Raw genomic sequence first — 20,873 nt, 5'->3', positions numbered from 1 at the left:
ATATGAAGATGTCTACGTTTACAGTTTAAAGAAGCAATATGTAACATATCTACTAAATGAATTTACTGCATAAAATTAACTTAAGATATCATCAGACATTACGGACACATGATACATTGAAGTGCTGGCTTCTCCGACAACAATGCAGCCAGGATTTGTCCTCTCCAGAGAAGGTAAGCGGTTTTAAGGAACCCCTACATAGCCCTTCTAGACGCCTCTGGGTTTGTCAGATATCAGACCAGTTATTATGGCAAAGTACCAACAGGTGATACAGCGATAAAAGTGTAAGAAGACTGGATCATCAGACATAATTGATTCTACTTCCCTGAAAAACCTCTGCATTTTTCTAATAAGCTTCACGACCTGAAACGGGGTCAACCTAGGACAACACTTGGAGATGCTTTTGATGCATCAAGAGAAGTTAAGAGCACAAAAGCTTTTAATACGATTCTGAGATAGCCAAACACTGAAGTGTACGTCACATTTCAACCTGTGTGTATCGACTCTATGGAGGAGGAGACAGCTCTGTTTTGAATTTGGACTGCAGCAGTGGTGTAGTGCAGGGTATACTGACTTAATTCTCAGTCTCTATCGGGTATACCCACTTCTAAATCTCCAATCACACCAATGATTGATTGACAATATTCATAAGTATGCTGCCGTTTTTAGGATCGTGATGGGATGACACTCCCTACTGTCCCTCTAATTGGCGAGTATGCGCTACCTAAATATGCAAGAGTACTCTTCCATGCACTGTTCATAACAGAGGTCATTAATCCTGGATGGGTCACTTAAAGAAAACACATTTGTGGGAAAAATTCAGAGTACCACTAAACCAGTGGACTGCAGTACCAATTTTTGACACTATGTGCCAGACAATACATATTGCTGCTTTATTTGTAAACCTGCAAGACAGTGATTTTGACTTTTCCTCATAAAATGGGAAAATGTGATTGTCTGTTGTCATGATTAAGACCTATATATAAAACAACGTTTTGCAGTGTACATTATAAATTTTAGTGGAGCCTTTTTGTCTCCCTTTTTTATTTAATTTTGGGGTGATTGCAAGTTTGTATGGAGGACATTAATACTGCAAACTGTCTGTGGAAAATAAATAACATTGACTGAACAATCTATTAGCCCAAGTGTCATTTGTCAACTGGCTCTGCAATGTTTCAGTTAATTTACAATAAATGTCAGAGTATTGTGAGGTTTGTGTAGAAGAAGTTTTCTGCATGTTTTCTGTTGAGTTACAGTCTAGCAACTCTCCTCAAAATATGGTATGAGATTACACCTGAATTGTTTATTTGTTGAGTTATGGATGTAAAAATAATCTGAAGAGGAGATTAAGTTCTTTTTTTGTGCTGTCTGGTTTGTCTTTGGGGAACTAAATGTCTCCTACAAGAACATATTTATATGATTTCCATCAGCATTCTTAATTTAAAAACGTAATTACAATGTCAGAAATACTCTAGAGTGAAATAAAGGCCAAGAGAAAGTAGCGACGTCATGTAATCTAGATTAACTGTGGCTCACACTCCAGCAGGTGGCGGTAATGGACCTGAAAACTGAGGGCAAAACGCTTTGAAATAGAAAGAAGAACAGAAAAGACGACACATGCCAAGTAATTTAGATACAAAAACAAATGAACTACTATGACTTATTTCAACAAATGCATAATATAACCCCCCCCCCCACACACACACACACAAACCCCCCCCCCCCCCCCCCCCAAAAAAAAAAAAACAACAACAATGTGAACTTCGTTATTTAATGAATTAAAAGTGTTTTAAAGGTGTTCAACTCTTTAAGTACCCGACAACTACTTTTCTACATGAATTCAAGAGGAGCTTGACCAACTGCTTTTGTAATGTTGCTCCAATGTTGGAAAAATATCTGTTTTCGCTCTGATTTAATTTGGTTGAAAACAGATCAGCAGGTTTGGCACAAAGAGCTTCCAGGCAATAGAAGCGCTGAACAAACTGTCTGCAAAACAATTCTGCAAACCAATGATAAGGAAAAAGTCTCTTAAGCTTTTCAGTTTTTACATGTAGTGTTAGCATCCTCTCAGCCTACATGCAGAGGATTCAGTGTGGATCTTTGGCTGTGAGAGATTGATTATTGGTCATTAATGTGTCCTGTGAGTTTTACAGTGTCACTTGTGTTTCTTTTGTACCTTTGTTGATGAATGAAGGCGATAGGTTTCAGGACCAGGTTCCTCTTCATCATTTTGACCATGCTGTTCACTCTGTTCATTTTACCTTCTGCTTCTTGTGCAGCAAATACACAATCAGTACAAAGAGTAAATATGTGACAATGCCATTTCAGATACCTTAAAAAAGTAGATAATTAACATAGATATTAATTAGATACAAACATTAGCATCAACATTGTCATACATGGTCATATTTCATGGCCAGTGAATACTTTATTGATCCATCTCTTAGCTGAGTAATAACATAAAACCTGTGTGAACAATTCAACAGTTCCTCTGCAGACTGACTTGTAGCATTGATCGGTCTACACCATTTCAGGTGTGTATCTTTCTTAATAGCAAACATGCCTGACCAGCCTGTCATTGCACAGACAAAGAATTGTCTATCCAGCAAAATCACAGCCATGGGAGGGAGAAAACACTATTATACCCACTGCTGTTGTGAATCAGCAGCATGAGTGTTAAAGCTGTGAAGGCAGGAATAATGAAAAATGGAAAAACAAACACACATTTCCAAGTGGGATTACAAGGCCAAGTAAACTCCACCTCCGAAATCTTCTCCACGCTGGTCTTAAGAAAGCCAAAAACCCCGTTCTAGACAACAGGACGCGTTAGGAACTCATTTTTGACTCTTCATACCTCTCTCTGCCCCTATAATTATGATGATGATAATAATAATAATAATAATAATAATAAAAATAATAATATTAATGATAATACATTTTATTAGTAGTTCACCTTATATTTAAAAGGAAATCTTAAAGTGCTACAAGTACCATAAAACCATTAAAACAAATAGCAAGAGTCAAACAATTCAAATCAGGCAGAGTTAAGAACCTGAGCATAAAACAAGATCTAAAAGCAGTGGGGTTTTTTTAATTTTATTTTAATTAATTTTTTTAAAGAAAGAGTTCTTGTAAAAAGAAAGGTGTTCAGGTCCTGATGGTAATCTTGAAAAATAATGTCAGATGAAAAGGGACATTTAAATGTAAGGGATGATTCCGATAAGTTCTTGTGTGTCTTGGTTCATATCATAGACTGTTCATATGGGTCACCTTGCGTGTTGTCAGCACTCACTAAAACATATTTTGACCTTGAAAGTAACAACTGAACTTTATTGGTAAATCTCCAAGATACGCTTCATAGAACAGATAGGTATGAGTTCTTCAAAAATATATTTGTTATAGAATAATTCAATCATTCAATTCACTTGTAATACGACATATTTTGACAATAATTGTATTTATGGAATATTTAAAAAATTTGAAAAAACTGAACTGAACATTATCTGAAGATGAGAATCTAAGAATTTAACCCTTTAGTACCCTTTAAAAGATGAATAATACTTTTGAGAGCATGAGGTTGTGTCTGTAAAAATCCTGCTTTACCCATCATCAACACACACTCTGGATTTTATCAGACAAGACAAGACACAGCTAAGACACTTCCTGTGGCTTCTCTGTTACGTCAGTCACGTTTACACAAACATACAAAGCAAAAGACTGCAGGAAGCAAAAGAGAAAGTAAATAACATCAGCATCTTAAGTGAAATTGTTTTCCAAGTTGAAATTTTATGTAAGAATTCAAGTGATTCCTGAGAAAATGCAAGCTTCCAATGTTTTTTTTTTCCAAAGCTGTATGTGTCCTTTTTTTCTGTCATCAGTTTTTCTCACAGTTGCATTTCATACATTTTAGGGACACCATGATGCTCCTCTAATAGTCATAAGCAAACTGGTCATAAAGTTGAGAGTGATATGCAATGTGAGTATTACTATACTTTATCCCTTGCCTGTTATTAGGCGAGGCCAATCAACTTGCCTATAGCTCAATAAATCAATACCCCAATGTATTTATACAGCAAAGGGTACACTGTCTTAGGCGTGAGGCTGCCATGCCATTATCCCATATTAGTTCAAAGATAAATAGGATTAAAAGTCTACTTAAAGCCTCAGCTCGTGTGAGGTCAGGGCTTAGTTGGCCCGTGAAGCCTCTTGAACTGCACCATTTAAAGCCTTGATGTATTAAGCACAATATAGGCTAAGGTTGGTCCTGAGTTGGTTAATTTATTAACACAACACAGACTTCTTATCTAGAGGTTTAGCAGCGAAAACTGGTGAAACAAAGTTCTGGTCAAAAATGAAAAAAAAAAAAAAAGTTTGACATGCTTGGCTCATTAGATTGCAGGTAACCATTGCAGTAGTATATCCACTATGTTACATAACCTGCCTATTTAACTCACACAAGGGGAGAATAGACGATGTCTATTATAGAAGTCATTTTTTAATGACTATGTTGAAACGCATGTTGAGAAGAAATAGCGTCCTTATCGTTTCTTTCTGTGTTTTTTTCTTTGATAATTGATTACTGTTCTGCACACTGCGCAGTAAAGTGTCCGCTACGCTCCTCCACCAACATCTCGCGACATTTCAGATAACACGGGTTTAAAAAAGGTGGTTCCCTTGCTGCACCGGGCTGAGAGCAAAGAGCTGCACAGGTACCCAGCAGCACTCGTCCTGAAGGCTCCCGACAGTCTTCTGACAGCGACACTTCCTCTCTCTCTCTGTGTGATACTGCTGGCGTGTCTGTGAGGTGCGACCGTCCGGCGAATCCAATCCGCATCATCAGATCCGGTTCAGGTCACCTTAGAGCTTCGCCTGTACCGGCATTCTCCCGTCTCCGAAGATGATTCCTGGCAAACGAAGAGCTGCAGTCATGTCCTTCTCCTTGGCGATATTTGGAGCGTTCATGCTGCAGTTCGTCTCATCCCAGAACGGTAGGAAAATAATGTCATCTCATGAGGGGGGAGAAAAAAAAAACGCCTAACTGGCAACATGGTTTAAAAAAAGGCTTTTTGTAAGGAGGGATGCCGCTCATATTTCTGCATTGGATGCATTTAATGAAACATTGCAAGACATTTTAAGAACGGTGTCGGTCCGTCACGAATGCCTCTTCAGCAGCCAAGTCTTAGTAGATAAGCTTCAATTAAAGAAAGCCATACATCAAATGAAGCGCTGGTTTTGGCTTTTGAAACGAAGGGCCAATAAAACATTAATAGGCTACAATCTGTTTTCTTTGCCGGCTAAAGTGGGCCAAACGAAGGCCTGCGCGGTGTCCCTAGTATGTCCTTTGAAATAGGCTATGGAGCTGAATGCAATCTAACTGCTAATGTGGCTGTGGGATTGAAAAAAAAAAAGGTGCATGTGTGGGGAAGAAAACGGCTCTCCCGAGAGATGTACACAATCAACATGCTGGGGTTGCACAGGTATGTCAGGATGAGCCTGAGGAATTCAGGATTTAGTATCCAGCAGTGTATCCTCTGCCACTGGGTGAGATAAATCCCTGCATCACTCCAGCTCTCTGTAACAGAGCATACATGTGTGCAATTATGTAGGACCTCTGAAGATGAGCAGCTCTGTAAATAGCATCAGTCCATTTTGCTGCATGCTTCTATTTTTAGAGCAGATATGCTGCACTGGGAACCATGGCTTTAATGTCCTCTTGCTACAGTGAATCTGTTAACTCTTCGTTGAGATGCACTGCAGGATGGCATTGATTTCTCAGCACAGTAGTTCTTGTCCAAATGACCCCTCTGCTCATAAATCTTATCCCCAGCAGCAACCAGTTAAGATCAGTGGGAACTCTCTCTCAGCGAAGTGTCAGTGTGGGTCTATTTTGTTTCCTCTTCTTGGAAGCTTTATGTTAAAATAAACGAGAATTTTCAAGCCTTGGCTTTCCCCTGCACTTGACCATGTGTAGGAATGCATTACACTTCTCCTCCTCCTATACTGCACAGTGTACACCCACTTGTGCCATCTCCTCTTCAATCAGCAGATGAGCCTCACAATGCTGGCTGTTTATCAGAAAGGCGGTTGAAAGGTGTTTACTAGTGAGTGTAAAGAGGCTAGATTGTTTCAGAGAGGTCCAGAGTGTGCCGTACATTTATTTAGACAGGAATTATTATGCAGTCGCTGTCATAATTCTAGCCGAGTCTGATATCGGCATTTGTTGTTATTTTTGCATACCGAAGCTGCTAATGATGACATCATTTTATGAACTTATAAATGCAAACGGATGATTCTGTTACCTCGGTGAATGGTTTATGAACATCGGGTCATTATGTCCTTCTCAGGTCTGTAGTACTTCATGAGTAAGCACCCAGTGAAGATTTAAAGATGGACAGTCATTGCATCTTGTATTCGATAAACATTTCGAAATGACAATGACCTAAAAATATAACTCGACTCATACTTCTGGAATGATAAGGTCTAATGTTTCATCTGTAAAAATATAGATGTCCTTCACTACCAATTGATCCAGTCATCACATGCTTACTCTTCTGATTAAATGTTTAGTCACCAAAAAAAACACTGATCAGAAATCAGTGCTAAAAATGTCAAAATGATTTAATAACTTAATGTGTCAGTTGTTCCCTGTGGTGCGGTTCGATTTGTTATTAAACTTATGTTAATCAGTAAGTGCTTTTTCAAGATTTGGACATCCTTTCGGGAACAGATAAAGGTTTAACTGTAACGACTGTGCTTTATGCAATACCTCTGTTACTGTCTGCCAGGCTCTGATATTAATTGCACAATAGGTGACTCACGTTATATCATTCACTAAAAAAATAATAGTATTAATTATCAAACATTTTTCAATAATCAGAGTGAGAAATATTCATTTTATCTGGACCATATAAAGCAATATCACTTTTTTTGTTTAACTGTGTTGTGATTATTATTATGTCTCACAGTTATATTACATTTTAGAAAAGACGTGTTGATAAACAAGTTTAAAAAAATAAAACTTGGTTGCAGTTAGTAACACATTCAAATCCTGGGAATCCATCCATTATCTCTACCGCTTTACCCGTTTGGGCTCGCGGGGGGGTTGGATGCATTTCCTGTTGTCTTTTTTTTTGTTTTTTTTTGTTTTGAGAATACTAACAATCATACAATTTAAAAAAAAAAAAAAAAAAGTTCCTTCGACGATTTCTGTCAATAAAAAAACGAAACAAAGTCTTTATAGTTTGATTCACACACTATCGTAGCCACACATACCAAAGCTGAAGTGACATCAGCGTGCCGTGGGTAACGTGTTTCATACATGTACAGTACACAGGCGTGCGGGGATGACGCTTCTGGCTCAGCACTTTTGACACATCTGGAGCATCCGAGGTGACAGGGTCTGTCTCTCAGCAGTTCCATGATTATAGCTGAGGTGTTATTGTTGTTGTTTTTTTTCAAACACTGTCATGTTATTTACTGGTAATTGTGTACACTAATTGTTTTCAGTGATGTTATTTTAGAGAGGAGCGAGGTCAACTGTAAGCTCAGTTTGAAGGCTGCAGGTTGTGGTGCTTTATTAACGGCGTGTTTATATAAATGAAGGTAAAGGCACCTCCTCTCTAAACGGAAGCACTATGGCCTTCGTGAATGTAGGATTATGGCAGGACTGTTGCTTATAGACTGCATCATATTAACTACTGTAGGTGGACTTGCTCACTGTATATTTTGCAGCCTACAGTAAATGTGCTGGTTTAGATGAACCAGTTGAGGGCTCGACACTGGGTTTAAAAAAAAAAAAAGCAAAGGTAATTTTGATGATCGTCCTGTTCCGTTGGCCGACTCCTTACGTCCTACTTCGTCACTGTACAGTGCTTCTATGGAAACAGAGGGGGTCTTTCACCGTGCGCCCACACACTCCCCAGAGACCTGGAGCTGTAGCTTCTATAAATCTCTTCAATCTAATGTGCTCGCCACATTGCCTATAGACCATACTTATGATTACAAAGCCTTCCTCCTCATCCTCCTCATTCTCTCTGTGTAGCCAGGAGGGTCAATTGATTCAGTTGAGACAGGGAGACATTTCAATAAAGAAAAATAATCACTACAGTGTGATTTGTTCTGTGTGTTCTTCTCTGATGCTTCCCTAAATAGTGTTTTAATTTTACAGATAGGATGTAGTGTAAAACACAAGGTCACTTAGAGGACTTTTGGGTGTGAGCCCTGTGCGATCCAGGCACACATTTATATAATGTCATTAATTTGACAAAATCAAGTGAGAGCAGCTCTGACAAGGACGTCCCAACAGAATTTAATTAAAGCGTCCTCGGAAAAGCAGCAATAACGGCTGAGCCAGATCTCACTCAGGTCGTCTTTTCGTTCGTCTTGTTTTAACAAAAAAATATACCGATTCCCAAGACGTTGATTCTTTCACAGCTAAGTGTTCGGCTGCTATGTTGAATGTTGGAGCCTTTATTCAGCGTCCTGTTTAATAGTTGTACAGTTTAGTGATTGTCTGAACTGAATCACTTTGTGTTTCAGACTCTTGGTCCCCCTTAGGAATTTCAGATGATCTTTTTTTTTTTTGATATAATAAGATAATTTCAGGGCTAAACAATGAATGGATCAATCAGTTAGCAACAGATTACTTGAAACAGAAAAGTCGGCTGCAGTTCAATGTTTTATTTCATTTTCGTTCTTCATCTTTTTGAATGTCTTTGAATGTTTTTTTTTATTATTATTTCATTTAAACATTTTCAGGTTTTTTTTCCTGTTTAATTCATCCTTCCATTTGTTTTGCCTTTCCATCCTTCACCTCTTTTTCTTCATGGACACACTGCCCCCCCCCCCCAAAAAAAAACACCACCACTACCCCCCCAGCTGGCTTTGTGAAATCTCCTCTCTCTGAAACCAAGCTCACAGGGGACACCTTTGAGCTGTACTGTGACGTGGTGGGAAACCCCACTCCAGAAATCCAGTGGTGGTATTCTGAGATCAACCGGGCCGATTCCTTCAGGCAGCTGTGGGACGGCGCCCGTAAACGGCGGGTGTCCATCAGCACAGCCTATGGTGCCAACGCAGTTAGCGTGTTGGGTGTCTCTCGTGTGACGCTGGACGATTCTGGGACCTACGAGTGCAGAGCAAGCAATGACCCGCGGCGTAACGACCTGCACCAAAACCCAGCCACAACCTGGATCCGTGCTCAGGCCACGATAACAGTGCTACAGAGTGAGTGGTCAGTGTAGAGGACCCCCCCCCCCCCCCCCCCACCACTACCCACATCCACCCAACCTGTTAGCAAAGAAATTTCACCAGCTCCTGTGTGATTCAGCCTCCCGCAGACCTCTCGAGAGGACCACTAGCTTCCTCCGTAGGTGCCATCCTCCCCTACAGACTTCAAATAACGGAGAGAATCCCTCATCAACTAGTCTTTATGTTCGCTCTCTCTCAGTTCTGTTTCCACTCTGCTTCTTTCTTTCCCCATAGCTCTGTCATCTCCTCATTTCCCTAAACTAGATATCTTTGTTTTCAGTTTACCATTGTCTTCTGATTATTCTTTTTCTTATGGCAGGTTTTATTTCTTTGGTTTAACATTTCAAACGTTGCACTCGAGACTTTCACCAAACATATTGTCTTTGTGAACAAGGAACAAGCTAACATTTCTGAATTTTAAACGATCAAACGTTAACCTTTTTCTTGAACGGGATTCATTACTGTGATAGAGAGATGTCTTTACAATTTATCTTTCATCATAAAACCAATACTTAAACTCTTGTTCTCACTTTGTCAGTCAAATAACAATATTTTTTCTGCACAATATAAAAATAGACGTGTGAATGTAAATACTCTTTGAAAATATATTCTTTTATCACACACATCCTGATATATCATGAAAATGTAATTAACACTCATTTTATTTCGACAGTTACTATTTGAAGTGTTAAAGTCAGGACAGTTTTCACAAATGGGATATTTTTGTCCATACAAGGAAAGAAAAAAAAAAGTTCCTCAGATGTCCTGTCATCAAATCTCCTGTTTCAGTTATGACTCCGATTGAGACGTTTACTGCTGGCTGCATGTGCAAACAAGATGTAGATAATCGGGATTAAGCAGAATACAACACTCCAGTTAAGGTCTTCATGGTTTAAAAGCTAATCCATGTGAGGATTTTTCACAGATTGACTTTAAATGAGGTAAAAGTACATTATTAATTGTGGAGCTTCAGAACAGGAACACTTGGCAATTAAACCTTCACTTAGAGTCATTCTCACTGTCACTAGACAGGAATACGTCTTAAAAAATGGACTCTTCTGTGGTAGTCTCAGGTATATAGTACATATATAAATTAGCTCCTCCTCAGAAATGTAAGCTCAATTATCTTTTTTTTTTTTTTTTTTACTGAAATGCACCCTGGGAGCTGTAGTTGACCTCTATACTTACCTCTTTCTTCGACGATGGATGATCTATTTCTAAAGCAGTGGCTCATCTTTGCTAACTGGTAATTCAGCTGAGAGAGTTTCATCTCCCTGCCAGAGCTCTGGAAGTGCTTTTTCTTTTTTTCTTTTTTTTCACTTCTACCTTCAGCTAATGATGCAGAGGATGACTTCTACTTAAGGAAGCCCTCATTCCCAAAATAATTCCTCCCACTTTGCAGTGCTGTTCCTGCTCTTTATTGTATAAAGTGTGTTGGCTGTGGTGTCTGTCTGAACCCTTCGTGTGTTGCTGTTTACATCTTCCCCCGCCTACGACTTCCAGCAAGCATCATTTGTGCTGTTGCTGATGTGTCTCTCTTACAGAGCCTTCAATCACCGCCTCTGAACACACCACACTTCCCGTGGAAGGCGACTCTTTAACACTGCAGTGCAACCTGACCAGCGCCCACAGCGTCCACCAGGAGAGCTACTGGATAAAGAATGGGGAGGAGATCCTGGAAACACGCGGCCCAAACAGGAACACGGAGTACAAGTGGGAGTCTACATAAAACTTCTCTCAATATTCACCTGTGTGCAAGCTAATAACAGAGTTTATGAGAGTTGTGTTTTTGCTCTGCAGGCTGAAAAAACCAAGAGCAGATGATGCCGGAGTGTACATGTGTGTCTACACGTTCGAGATGAGTCCTCCAGCCAACGCAACCATTGAGATTAAATGTAGGTGTTGATTTGTGAGCTACAGGCTTTTTTTATTGTCATTTTCAAGGCCTTGTTGGAGATGTCACCATTAAATGTGGCCAGAGTGGCCTTGAGCACCAGCAGCCCTGTCATGTGAGGACTTGTGATTTCAAATGGCTCTGCTGGCTGCTCAGGGGCAGTCAGCGCCCTTGACACCTCCATCTAAGCAATGCCCGGCTCAGTGGTAGCAGATGGTGTCTTGTTTGTCTGATGGCGAAGGGATTATGTCTCAACGGTAAAATCTGCTCAGCCTTTCTGCTGTCACATGCAAAGCTATTGAGTCCATTTGGATTTTGTGAAAGTTTGCTTTGATTTTATGGGGCATATCGCGTCTTCTAGAAAGATGTACTGTCATATAGACATTAACTCAGAATAAAGTTGGCTGCTGTATTAGCTTTGATCCCAAGTCAGATGGAGACGATAAAATATCAGTCGTTCATTCAGTCATTAATACAAATGTTCAATGGAATAACTTTTTTTTGTACATCAAAACCTGTGCCTTCAGACCCATGAGCGGATTAAAGAAAATTTCCTCTAACAATACATTTTTTTAGTCATTTATATTCACTGTAACATTATCTAATAACAATTGAAACTATTGCGTTTCCTGCAGCTTTTTTTAAATTACAGTTTGACTTTATTTTATCTTCCTAAATCTAAAACGTTCTACATGGATGATATGGTCAAAAACAGAACCCTGGAAATGGCCAAAAGTACATAGTGTTTGGCCTTTAGCTTTTGCATTTTCTTTTTGGCTTTTTATGCTTTTATTCGGAGATAGGACAGTGGATAGATTAAGAAACGGTGGGGAGGGAGAGAGTGGGGAAGGACATGGGAAAGGAGCCACATATCGGACTTGAACCCAGTCCATCCACTTGAAGCACTACAGCCTTCTTTTTTTGTGGATGCATGCGGACTAACCATTCCACCCCTTGAATAGAAATTTAAAACGATAATTCCTGATGAGTTAACTATATGGGCAAAATAATTTTAAATATTTTTTTTCAGTTTGTCTAAGTGATAATCCTAGGTCTGATGTGCTGCTGTGGCTGATTATTGTAAGTTTGATAGGAGGCACCACTGAGCCCTTTTGCCACGCCCACTGACAAAAAACAAATCAAAATGTTATATTCTCGTCCCTCCCCCCTGGGAGCTGTGTCTTGCAAATATGGTGACTGGGTAAGTGTAAAAACCAACTCACTGCCATGGCAACAGAGTGAGACTTTTTATTATTTTCATGCGACTGACATGTTTATCCCTGCTTGCACACAAGACCTGTGGCAATCTTTTCTTAATTTCTTGAATGTGTTCTAACAATTGATCTCTGTTGTTTTGTTTTAGCTGGTCCCGAGATCATAGGTCACAAGCGTAGTGAGAATAAGAATGAGGGTCAACGTGCTCTACTCTACTGCAAGTCTGTGGGCTACCCTCACCCTGTGTGGACCTGGCGCAAATTCGACAATGGCTATAGGGTGCGTGAAATGACCATACACTCTGTTGTCACTTAAGAAGAAATCCATTTACATCTGAACACAATCCAATAAAAAAGATCATGTGCAAATTATGCATGTCTGTAGATGAAGTGATAGTGAATTTTTTTTTTCTAGTCTTCCCTTGTGATAGAAGTCATGGTAAATGGACTTCAGCTTGTAGAGAGCTTTTCTGTCTACCCAAGGCGTTTTTACCCTGCAGGTCAAACCTACCCATTCACACACTTTTAGCAGAGGTTGGAACCCATCTCATTCATACACATTCATAAACAGCAGGAGCAACATGGGGTTAAGTGTCTTGCCTAAGGACACATTGGACATGTAGCTGCAGGAGCGGGGGGTTGAACTCCCGGTCTTCCAGTTGAGAGATGCCAGACTCTGCCACTGAGCCACAGTTGTCCCACCTAAGTAAATTAGGTGAACCGAAAATCATAAAAATCTCAATATTATGCAGTCCAGTTCAACCCAAGTGTAATCTGATTCCTACGATAATAATCACATTTCACTTAGAAGTGTCCATTGTCCATTTAGATTTAGTTTTAGATCATTTTTGTGGTGACCTTAGACCCTAAAGTCTGGACTACCCAATCACAGTTATTTCTGTCACAGTAATAAAAATCAACAGGAGACTGATCACAGACAACAGGAACTCAAGTTTCCACTTGTAGGTGGACACCCGCCCAAAGGCACAGGAATTGCTCTGGCCTTTTTTTTGCTCTCTATCTTTCTGGAGTCCATCACACTGCCATCTGTAGGCATCACTTCTTCTCTGATATTGTTACCCTTCGTTACTTATTGTTAAAAAAGTAGACCTATGACCCCACTCCATAAAGGAAACTGAGACAAGTTCTAAATAGCACTCAAGACGTGTATAAAAATATCGGTAGCATGTCTAGGTTAGTGTTAAAATCTGTATACATATTTTCCTGTAAAAATGAAACTGTCTGGTAAGAAAAAAACTAAAGCTGCCTGTAGTGTGTAACTTCTACAATTTTTGAAGGCTTGAAGTCAATGAAGTGCTTTTGTTTAGCCAATTTCTATCTTCTCCCTCGATAGGAAGTTGACAATTCTACTGGACGCTTCTTCGTCAGCAGCAGAGACAATTACACCGAGCTCCACATCATCGACCTGGACATTAGTTTGGATCCGGGCGAGTACAGCTGCAATGCCACCAACATGATCAGCAGCCGCGAGGAGAAGTCTGTGTTGAGGGTCCGCAGCCACCTGGCCCCCTTATGGCCTCTCCTGGGGGTTTTGGCTGAGATCATCATCCTGGTCATCATCATAGTGGTTTATGAGAAGCGTAAGAAGCCCGATGATTTACAAGATGGTGAGTCACCAGCGTTATATTATTCTACAGTTTATAATGTCTAATGAGGGGAAGGTGTTATTAATGGTCTGTTTGCTCACGGATCTCTTTCTGCATCCACAAACTATATCATCGAGACAACCGTGACTTGTTCTTTTCGCTGTGTGCTGAAGTCATTCCTTTGCTACAGACACAGGCAGGGGCACATGACATTGTTGACGGGTCTGCATTCAATAATTCAGCCCGCTCGTGTTGACCCAACATGCAGATGCTGTTGCAGAAGGTTGCACCTTGTCGGAACCATTTCATACATTTAATATTAATTAGAAATATGATACTGTAGTGTTGTGGAGGTGGACTGTTTCAATTATTAATGTCTTTCCAGGGACCTTGTGCTGTCCCCAAGCTACAGCAGCAACACTAAACCACGAGACGCTCTTTTAGCTCTGTAACCTGTGCATGCCATCTTGGGGTTTTCTAATACTCCTAAGTACTTAATTTTCAGGGGACTAGCTGTATCATAAATAATGCATTAATGATATTTGGGCGACCTTTCCTTTCAAACAGAATTTCGATGTTGTCTCGTGCTGATTAGATGCAGCGTGCAGCGAATGACTGACAGCTCGGAGCTGTCGGTGACACTGCACGGCAACAAATAGTCATCACGGTTCAATCAATGGTCAGAAATGAAGTGTTGCAGATTTCAGAAGTGTTTAGGTGACCTTGAGAATCCTCACAGTCTCACAAAGTGGATGTAGACTGCGTGAGTCATGCAGCACATTCTTGCATGAAATCTTAATAATTTATTATTTACTTGCATTTCTCTAAATTAGGCTCACTCTGACTGTGGAATATTTTACAAGATTGTTGTAATATCTCCCCTCCCTCCCCCGCCCCCCCACCCCTGTAATTGCATAACCTAAACCATGTTTGTGGTAAGTTTGAGTCTCGGCATGCGTCATGAATTTCAATAAGCATTCAGCCTCATCGTGTTCCAATTCACAGCACCGCACGCACTTCTGTGAGGCAACATTAGCGTGAAACGCAGTTCAGGATTTTCAGTGAATTTAAAAGCAGTGGCTCAATATATTTGCATAACACATGAGCTTTTAAATGGCATGCGAAGAACTGTAAAGGATGTTTGTGTTGTGGAATCATTTCTGCAGTCAGTGTGTGCGTCAGTGACTTTCATACCTTCAGTAGTGGGCTGATTTGAACCAAGCTGCTTCTCACTAAGCTCTCTGAGTGAACAGCTGTTCTTTGTGAGCACTGCATGACAACAGTATTTTTTTTTTTTTATCCTAATTCTGTCTGTATGTAAAGTACTCACATGCTCATTTTTAAATCTGTGTTCTGCATTTGCCTGCTTTCAGTTTAAATGTGAATGAATGTTTTTGTCTGTTTTCGTCCCATGCAACAGTTTTACCTTTGGTTCAAACATGAAACGTAGAACTGAGCCAAAACCTGAAGTTTGTAACAGCTGCTGTTCCATGTTTCTACTATTGATGCTTTCTGGAAAAATCACTTCATCCACGTGTGCAACTTCCTGCGATAATTTCGTTTTTGTGATGTTTCTCCACATTTTCCCTTGTTGCCTCAGATGATGACCCAGCTGGACCTGTGTAAGTATCACCATTGCATCTTCATGACACTATCTCTAGTGTCTTCTGTGTTTTTTTTTTAATGTAGCTTATCAACATGTCTCCACTCCTCGAGTCCTCACTGTCTTTAGTGCTCAGTTCTCCTAAAATCTGGGTCACAAACAACTGGGAGCGTCATGTGTTCGAGTTTTGCTGCATTTCTATTTATCAAAGACAAAATCCTCCAAAGTCAAATTAAGACTGTTTTTTTTTTATTTTTGGTGTTTCAGACAAGCATCCAGCCTAAGTGCACCGCCTGTGATGTTCTTAGAATCTTTAAGGTCGTATTTAACTTTGAGGCCTTTTCTCACCAGCCATAAGCAGTACTGAAGGTGTAATACATGGTTGATACTGCTGTATAATAAGGGATGCACCTGCTAATACTAAAACATTCTGATCTAGAAAAATTAATTGGATGCTTTTTCCATGCCTCAGTGTTGTACACAATGAAGTCAGAGCCAACATATGATTCAAGGACTCAGTTTCATTATAAACAATAAGAAGAGACATTGTATAGATTTGTCAACATGTACTTGTCTACAGACCAAGTGAATATCTTTATAACATCTTTATAAGAGAAGTTTGATGAAGATGTTGTCCTTAAAACTGCTTACTGTAACTTTAAACAACAACAATAAAGACCAGTTTACTAACTGTAACTGGACCCTGATCTGGTACACAACCTCCAAAATGAAAGAGAATTTGTGTCAGAGTAATGAGCTGTTTAGTTTCCACTACAAGTGAAATGGTAATTGTCATTATTGATCAATACAGACTTCCTCTGATAATAATGATCCTCTTAAGCACCCTTTAAATGTTACGTTTTTTTCTCTCTTAGTATACAAAATGCTTACAGTTATTCTTCAAGCACTTGAGGATTTTGAAATCCTAAAACTATTCTCATTGACAACCAAAGGTATCTCTAAGATTGTGAATCATTGAACTATTATAATCTTCATACATCATTTGCTTAGATATTTCAGCACTTATAAGCACATCTTAAAAATGTGCATTGTGAACTGATGTGGTGTTTTCTTGTCTTGTTTAAGGAAAACTAATTCAACCAACAACCACAAGGACAAGAACCTCCGCCAGAGGAATACCAACTGAGCAGCCTGTCTGCTGAGTAAGTCTTCAATTAATGAAAGGGATTTGTTGATATGTTACACACCAGTGTTACAACATCATCCACCTTGTGCGTTGTATCAATGAAAGGTTCAGAATGAGAAGGCCGTAGACTGAGCTGAACTTTGTTTTTCTTTGCAGGTTTCATCCAACAATGACCACATGAAGGTAAACAAGAAGGGAATCCACACCATTTTTTTCAAAGGATTTATCTGCAGTTTAAAGTTTGGTGGTGGAGGAGTCGAGTGAGGCATGCCTTATGATTTTGATGTGTGAGGGTGCGAGGTCCGGAGTTACTCTAATGTTAACATTATAACCATTGTTGCTGCATGCAGGTGTTGACGTTTATGATTTGACATTTATCCAATGATTTGACATTTCTACTACTTCTAAAATAATGCATGCAAGATGTTGACCTTCTATTTGAAGGCAGAGATGTTTTTTTTCTTGGTTTGTTTTTCGGTTGCTCTTTCCTCTGAGAGCAGCTTCATGTAGATAACTTCTGTGCAAAAACAAAACTCAGCAATGTAAAAGAAAAGGCCACCATAATCTGGTATGACAGCCGTGTATAGTTTTATCATTCTGCTGCATACCATTTTATAAGTTTATCATTTTATCAGACTATATCTATTCTATTTAAGGGCTTTGCAATGTCCCTCTAATAAGTTTGGTTAAGGTTGATCTTACTCTATGTACTGTATGTGTTAAATCACTGTAACAATGTATCAGATCACCTATGATATCAAGACTAAGACTATTCCTATAATATGATGCACTTCAATGTTGAGAATAACGACTGTATAAAGCTACTTTAGGAGATCTGTACTAAGCATTCTAACATGTTGTTTAATAATTATGTGTATTGTACAGCATGGCTATTATCCTATGCAACTATTATCCATATCAATATATTGAAAATCATTGCGGCTTTTGATTTCTATGTGACAAAGCTTTAAACTAGTAGGATCACCGTAGGACGCTGACGGCATACATACTGCACAGCTGCATGAATTCTCTCCAGCTGACATGGGAGGCAGAGAAAAAGGCGCCCATGTCAGGGCTGACACGTGAAGCAATTGCAAGATCGCGACTCATTTTTAAGAATAAATATCTGGAAAAAGAGAGTGTGCCTTTTGAGTTGATTTATTTGAAAAACACATCCACTTGGACAGTATAAACATTAACAAGCTGCTTCATGAAGTTCTGGGGGGGAAAAAGCTTGTGGAGAATAGCACCATCTAGTGACATTTTGAGTGACTTGCAGCCTACTCATTTGACGTGCTGATGGACATAAAACGTCTGAGTCTCAAGGACAAACTAACATTGATTGTTACAATCTCCACACTTTATGAGCAAAATTCCAAAAGCATCATAAAAAAATAACATCTTGTGGCTCTTTCACCATCTGGAAAGCACTATCAGATAAAAATATAACCTCCAAAGCAAACTTACAACCTAAAAGGACTTTTGAGCATAAGTTAAGACAATACATTATTTATGCCCATTTGTTTTGGTCGTCAAGCTTGCTTATTGAGACATCTGAACTTTTAAATAATTTTTCTGAAGGTAAAGCTCAATGTTGTTTGTCAATGAACTTTAGTCCCTTTTTGTTTAAATAAAAATCATTGAAATGAAAAGGGATAAACGTCCACCCTAGGTGGGCCAAAAAAAGCCTGAGGGGTTGATGGTGAAATTAAAACATCGAACATCACAGAAGGGGATTGAGGAGGTTTAATTCACAAATAGTCTTTATTTGTATTTTGTGCACGCCTAATTACAAGACTGTTTTAGTAAATTGCAACCTGGTTTTGATTTAAAGACATTAAACCATGAAAGACCGTATTACCACAGCGGCCATGTCTCCTTGACTTCACTTTCAGGGTGGGAAGCCCAAATCTTGTTGTCTAACTGTCATACTTCAGGTTTAAATCATGTTAACCTAAGCAAACATCAGCATGTGTTTTCATTTCAAATTCCCCCTGTTGATAAGGTAGTACACAGACAGTGGAAACTAAAAATCCAGAGACCAGGCCTAGTTGGCCTGAGTTATAAAAGCATTTAGTAACCTGTTAGCTACTGCTAACAGTAGCATTTAGGCACATCATTGTTAGCATTTACATTTGAGAATTACTGATACAATAAGTTACGCTTATGTTGTTTAAAATTATTTGGGCCTGAGGTAAAACTTGCTGGATGTATACCTGGATACCTGTATACCATTATGGCTCCCCGCCCAGAGTGGTATGTCATGGCAACATGGCTGCCATGGGAATATGGTTTATATTAATGTAGTTTCTTTAAAGAAAAGCGTAGGCAACGTGCAAGTTACTATCAGACCATGCAATTTGTCTGACTAGTGCGCAAAATTTGAATAAAACACAAATGCACACTTTTTCTATGTTGTGTGTGCATTATCTTTAAACATGCGTGCAATCTATTAAACAGGGGAGCACCTGTATTTAAAGAAAAAAATAAACTTATCCCCTTCTGGGCTCTTGTGAGATACCAGCTAAAGTAAAACACTATTCTAACAAATGTATTTTGTAATAAAAAAGTTAAATAGTGACTGGTTTTATATGTGCTTTCCAAAAATATGTAGCCATAAAAATGAAGGCCGAATCATAAAGGTCCATAAGATTGTTTTTTATACAAAAGGTGTTTTAATGGTTGTAAAATTCCAATATTTTATATACATTACTGGACTCACAATGTGGGCTATCAGAACTAAACATGGGAAACATATTATTACTACATTATTAGCAATGACAAAAGACTGGATGTGATCTGTGAAGGTTGTTTAGGCTTGAAGGTCATATATGCATTAATCACCTGAGAAATAGAAAGTGTTTTTAGACATGTGCTAGCCAGCTTAGACATAGTTTAAAGAATGTAAGTCAGGTTCATAGCAGACTACTTTACTCTGAGCGAGAGCTCATACTTTTGTTCTTTGGTTTATCGGATGCAATCTTTCAGGAGGAAATGTTTGAGCTGACTTAATGAAAGTCCTGTAAAGTCTGAATCACACCAGTGAGATTTGTGTGAAACCATCAGTAATGACGCCATGCAGCTGTCAACAACCTCACCAAATGATTGTTGGTCTGTGTAAGAGAGGGGTGTCATCACTTTACAAGACTGAAAATGCCTTTTTCCCGAACTAAAAATGAAACACAGCTCCAGTGAGAAAACATCTGCCTTGATACAGGGAACTGGGAATTATCTGCATTATATATATTTAGATATTCTGTATTTTGTAAATGCCTACACAACAAATAATGTGATTTGATATGAATCAGTTCTAATTGAGTTTGAAAAAAATAGATGGCTTATAGGTTATTACACAATGATGTCAATGATGTTTAAACAAATACACATGAACAAGGACAGTAATTCTCTGCTGTGCTCAAGCTGTGAATTCAACAGCTGTTTTAACGATGTGGATAAAGCATCTTAAGAAACAACATACGACAATGGAAGCCTCCTTCCATTTCGTTATGCTTCCTTTAAACATGATTCAGCCTATCGTTCTCATAATTCCTGCAGGATCAGAATATTCTTTAATAACCATTTGGTACGTATTCTTACGCCTGATGCAACATTGAGAACTTCAATGCATACTCCTCAACTCCTGCTAGAACGATCTTAAAGAGGACAGTTAGCCTATTTACATAATCCCTACTGGATATTTACTTTCACGTTTTTTTATTTGTAGCACATGATGAATTGTTTTCTGCTGTGAGACATCGAGGAACAACCAATGCCAGTTATCATGTTGAATGATTTGCCTATAGGCTATCAAACACATCGTGCAAAAGGCTGCAAATAGAATCTTGAAAGTGTTTGTCAGTTTGTATTGAAGGTGTCGTCATAAATTGGCTGGCACACTCTGTTACAATATTGTTTGTTCTTCTTCAGGCCTGTCGACAAAGAGATTATAGGCTCTGTGCCGTCATCGCTTTTTTTTTCTCCTCCCAACTAGTTGACTGTCAACTCCAAGGCTGGCTCGCATCCTTGAATTCCATCCTCTCCGCGTGTCCTGACGGGGTGGGGTGAGCGCGTGTGCCTTTCTGGCTCCTATGGCAACCCGATGAATTAGCTCCATCGATATTCACGTTATTAGAAGGCGGAGGGGGGGAACTGATGGATG

General features: G+C 39.2%; 1 protein-coding gene across 1 annotated transcript; it reads left to right on the top strand.

Annotated features, from left to right (window-relative positions):
• Window positions 1–4,641: 4,641 nt before the first annotated feature.
• Window positions 4,642–17,854, top strand: LOC306825029 (neuroplastin-like). The gene is made up of 8 exons (XM_079345513.1): window positions 4,642–4,988; window positions 10,794–10,962; window positions 11,050–11,144; window positions 12,507–12,637; window positions 13,712–13,985; window positions 15,565–15,586; window positions 16,654–16,730; window positions 16,871–17,854. Exons 1-7 carry the CDS (start codon window positions 4,898–4,900, stop codon window positions 16,712–16,714), a joined length of 843 nt encoding a protein of 280 aa, XP_079201639.1. The 5' UTR covers window positions 4,642–4,897; the 3' UTR covers window positions 16,715–16,730; window positions 16,871–17,854.
• The last annotated feature ends 3,019 nt before the right edge of the window (window positions 17,855–20,873 follow it).

Source organism: Symphodus melops (assembly GCF_947650265.1).
Source record: "Symphodus melops genome assembly, chromosome: 6".
Taxonomy (NCBI): Eukaryota; Metazoa; Chordata; class Actinopteri; order Labriformes; family Labridae; genus Symphodus; species Symphodus melops.
The sequence above is the reverse complement of the archived record's forward strand: the minus strand, read 5'-3'. Positions and strand labels throughout refer to the sequence as shown.

What these genes read in the sequence shown, in the direction of transcription:
- LOC306825029 (XM_079345513.1), top strand. Translation starts at nt 4,898, where the DNA reads ATGATTCCTGGCAAACGAAGAGCTGCAGTCATGTCCTTCTCCTTGGCG. An exon ending in AACAGGAACACGGAGTACAA is followed by an intron (nt 10,963 to 11,049) that starts GTGGGAGTCTAC and finishes TTTGCTCTGCAG; the next exon opens with GCTGAAAAAACCAAGAGCAG. An exon ending in AATTCGACAATGGCTATAGG is followed by an intron (nt 12,638 to 13,711) that starts GTGCGTGAAATG and finishes CTCCCTCGATAG; the next exon opens with GAAGTTGACAATTCTACTGG.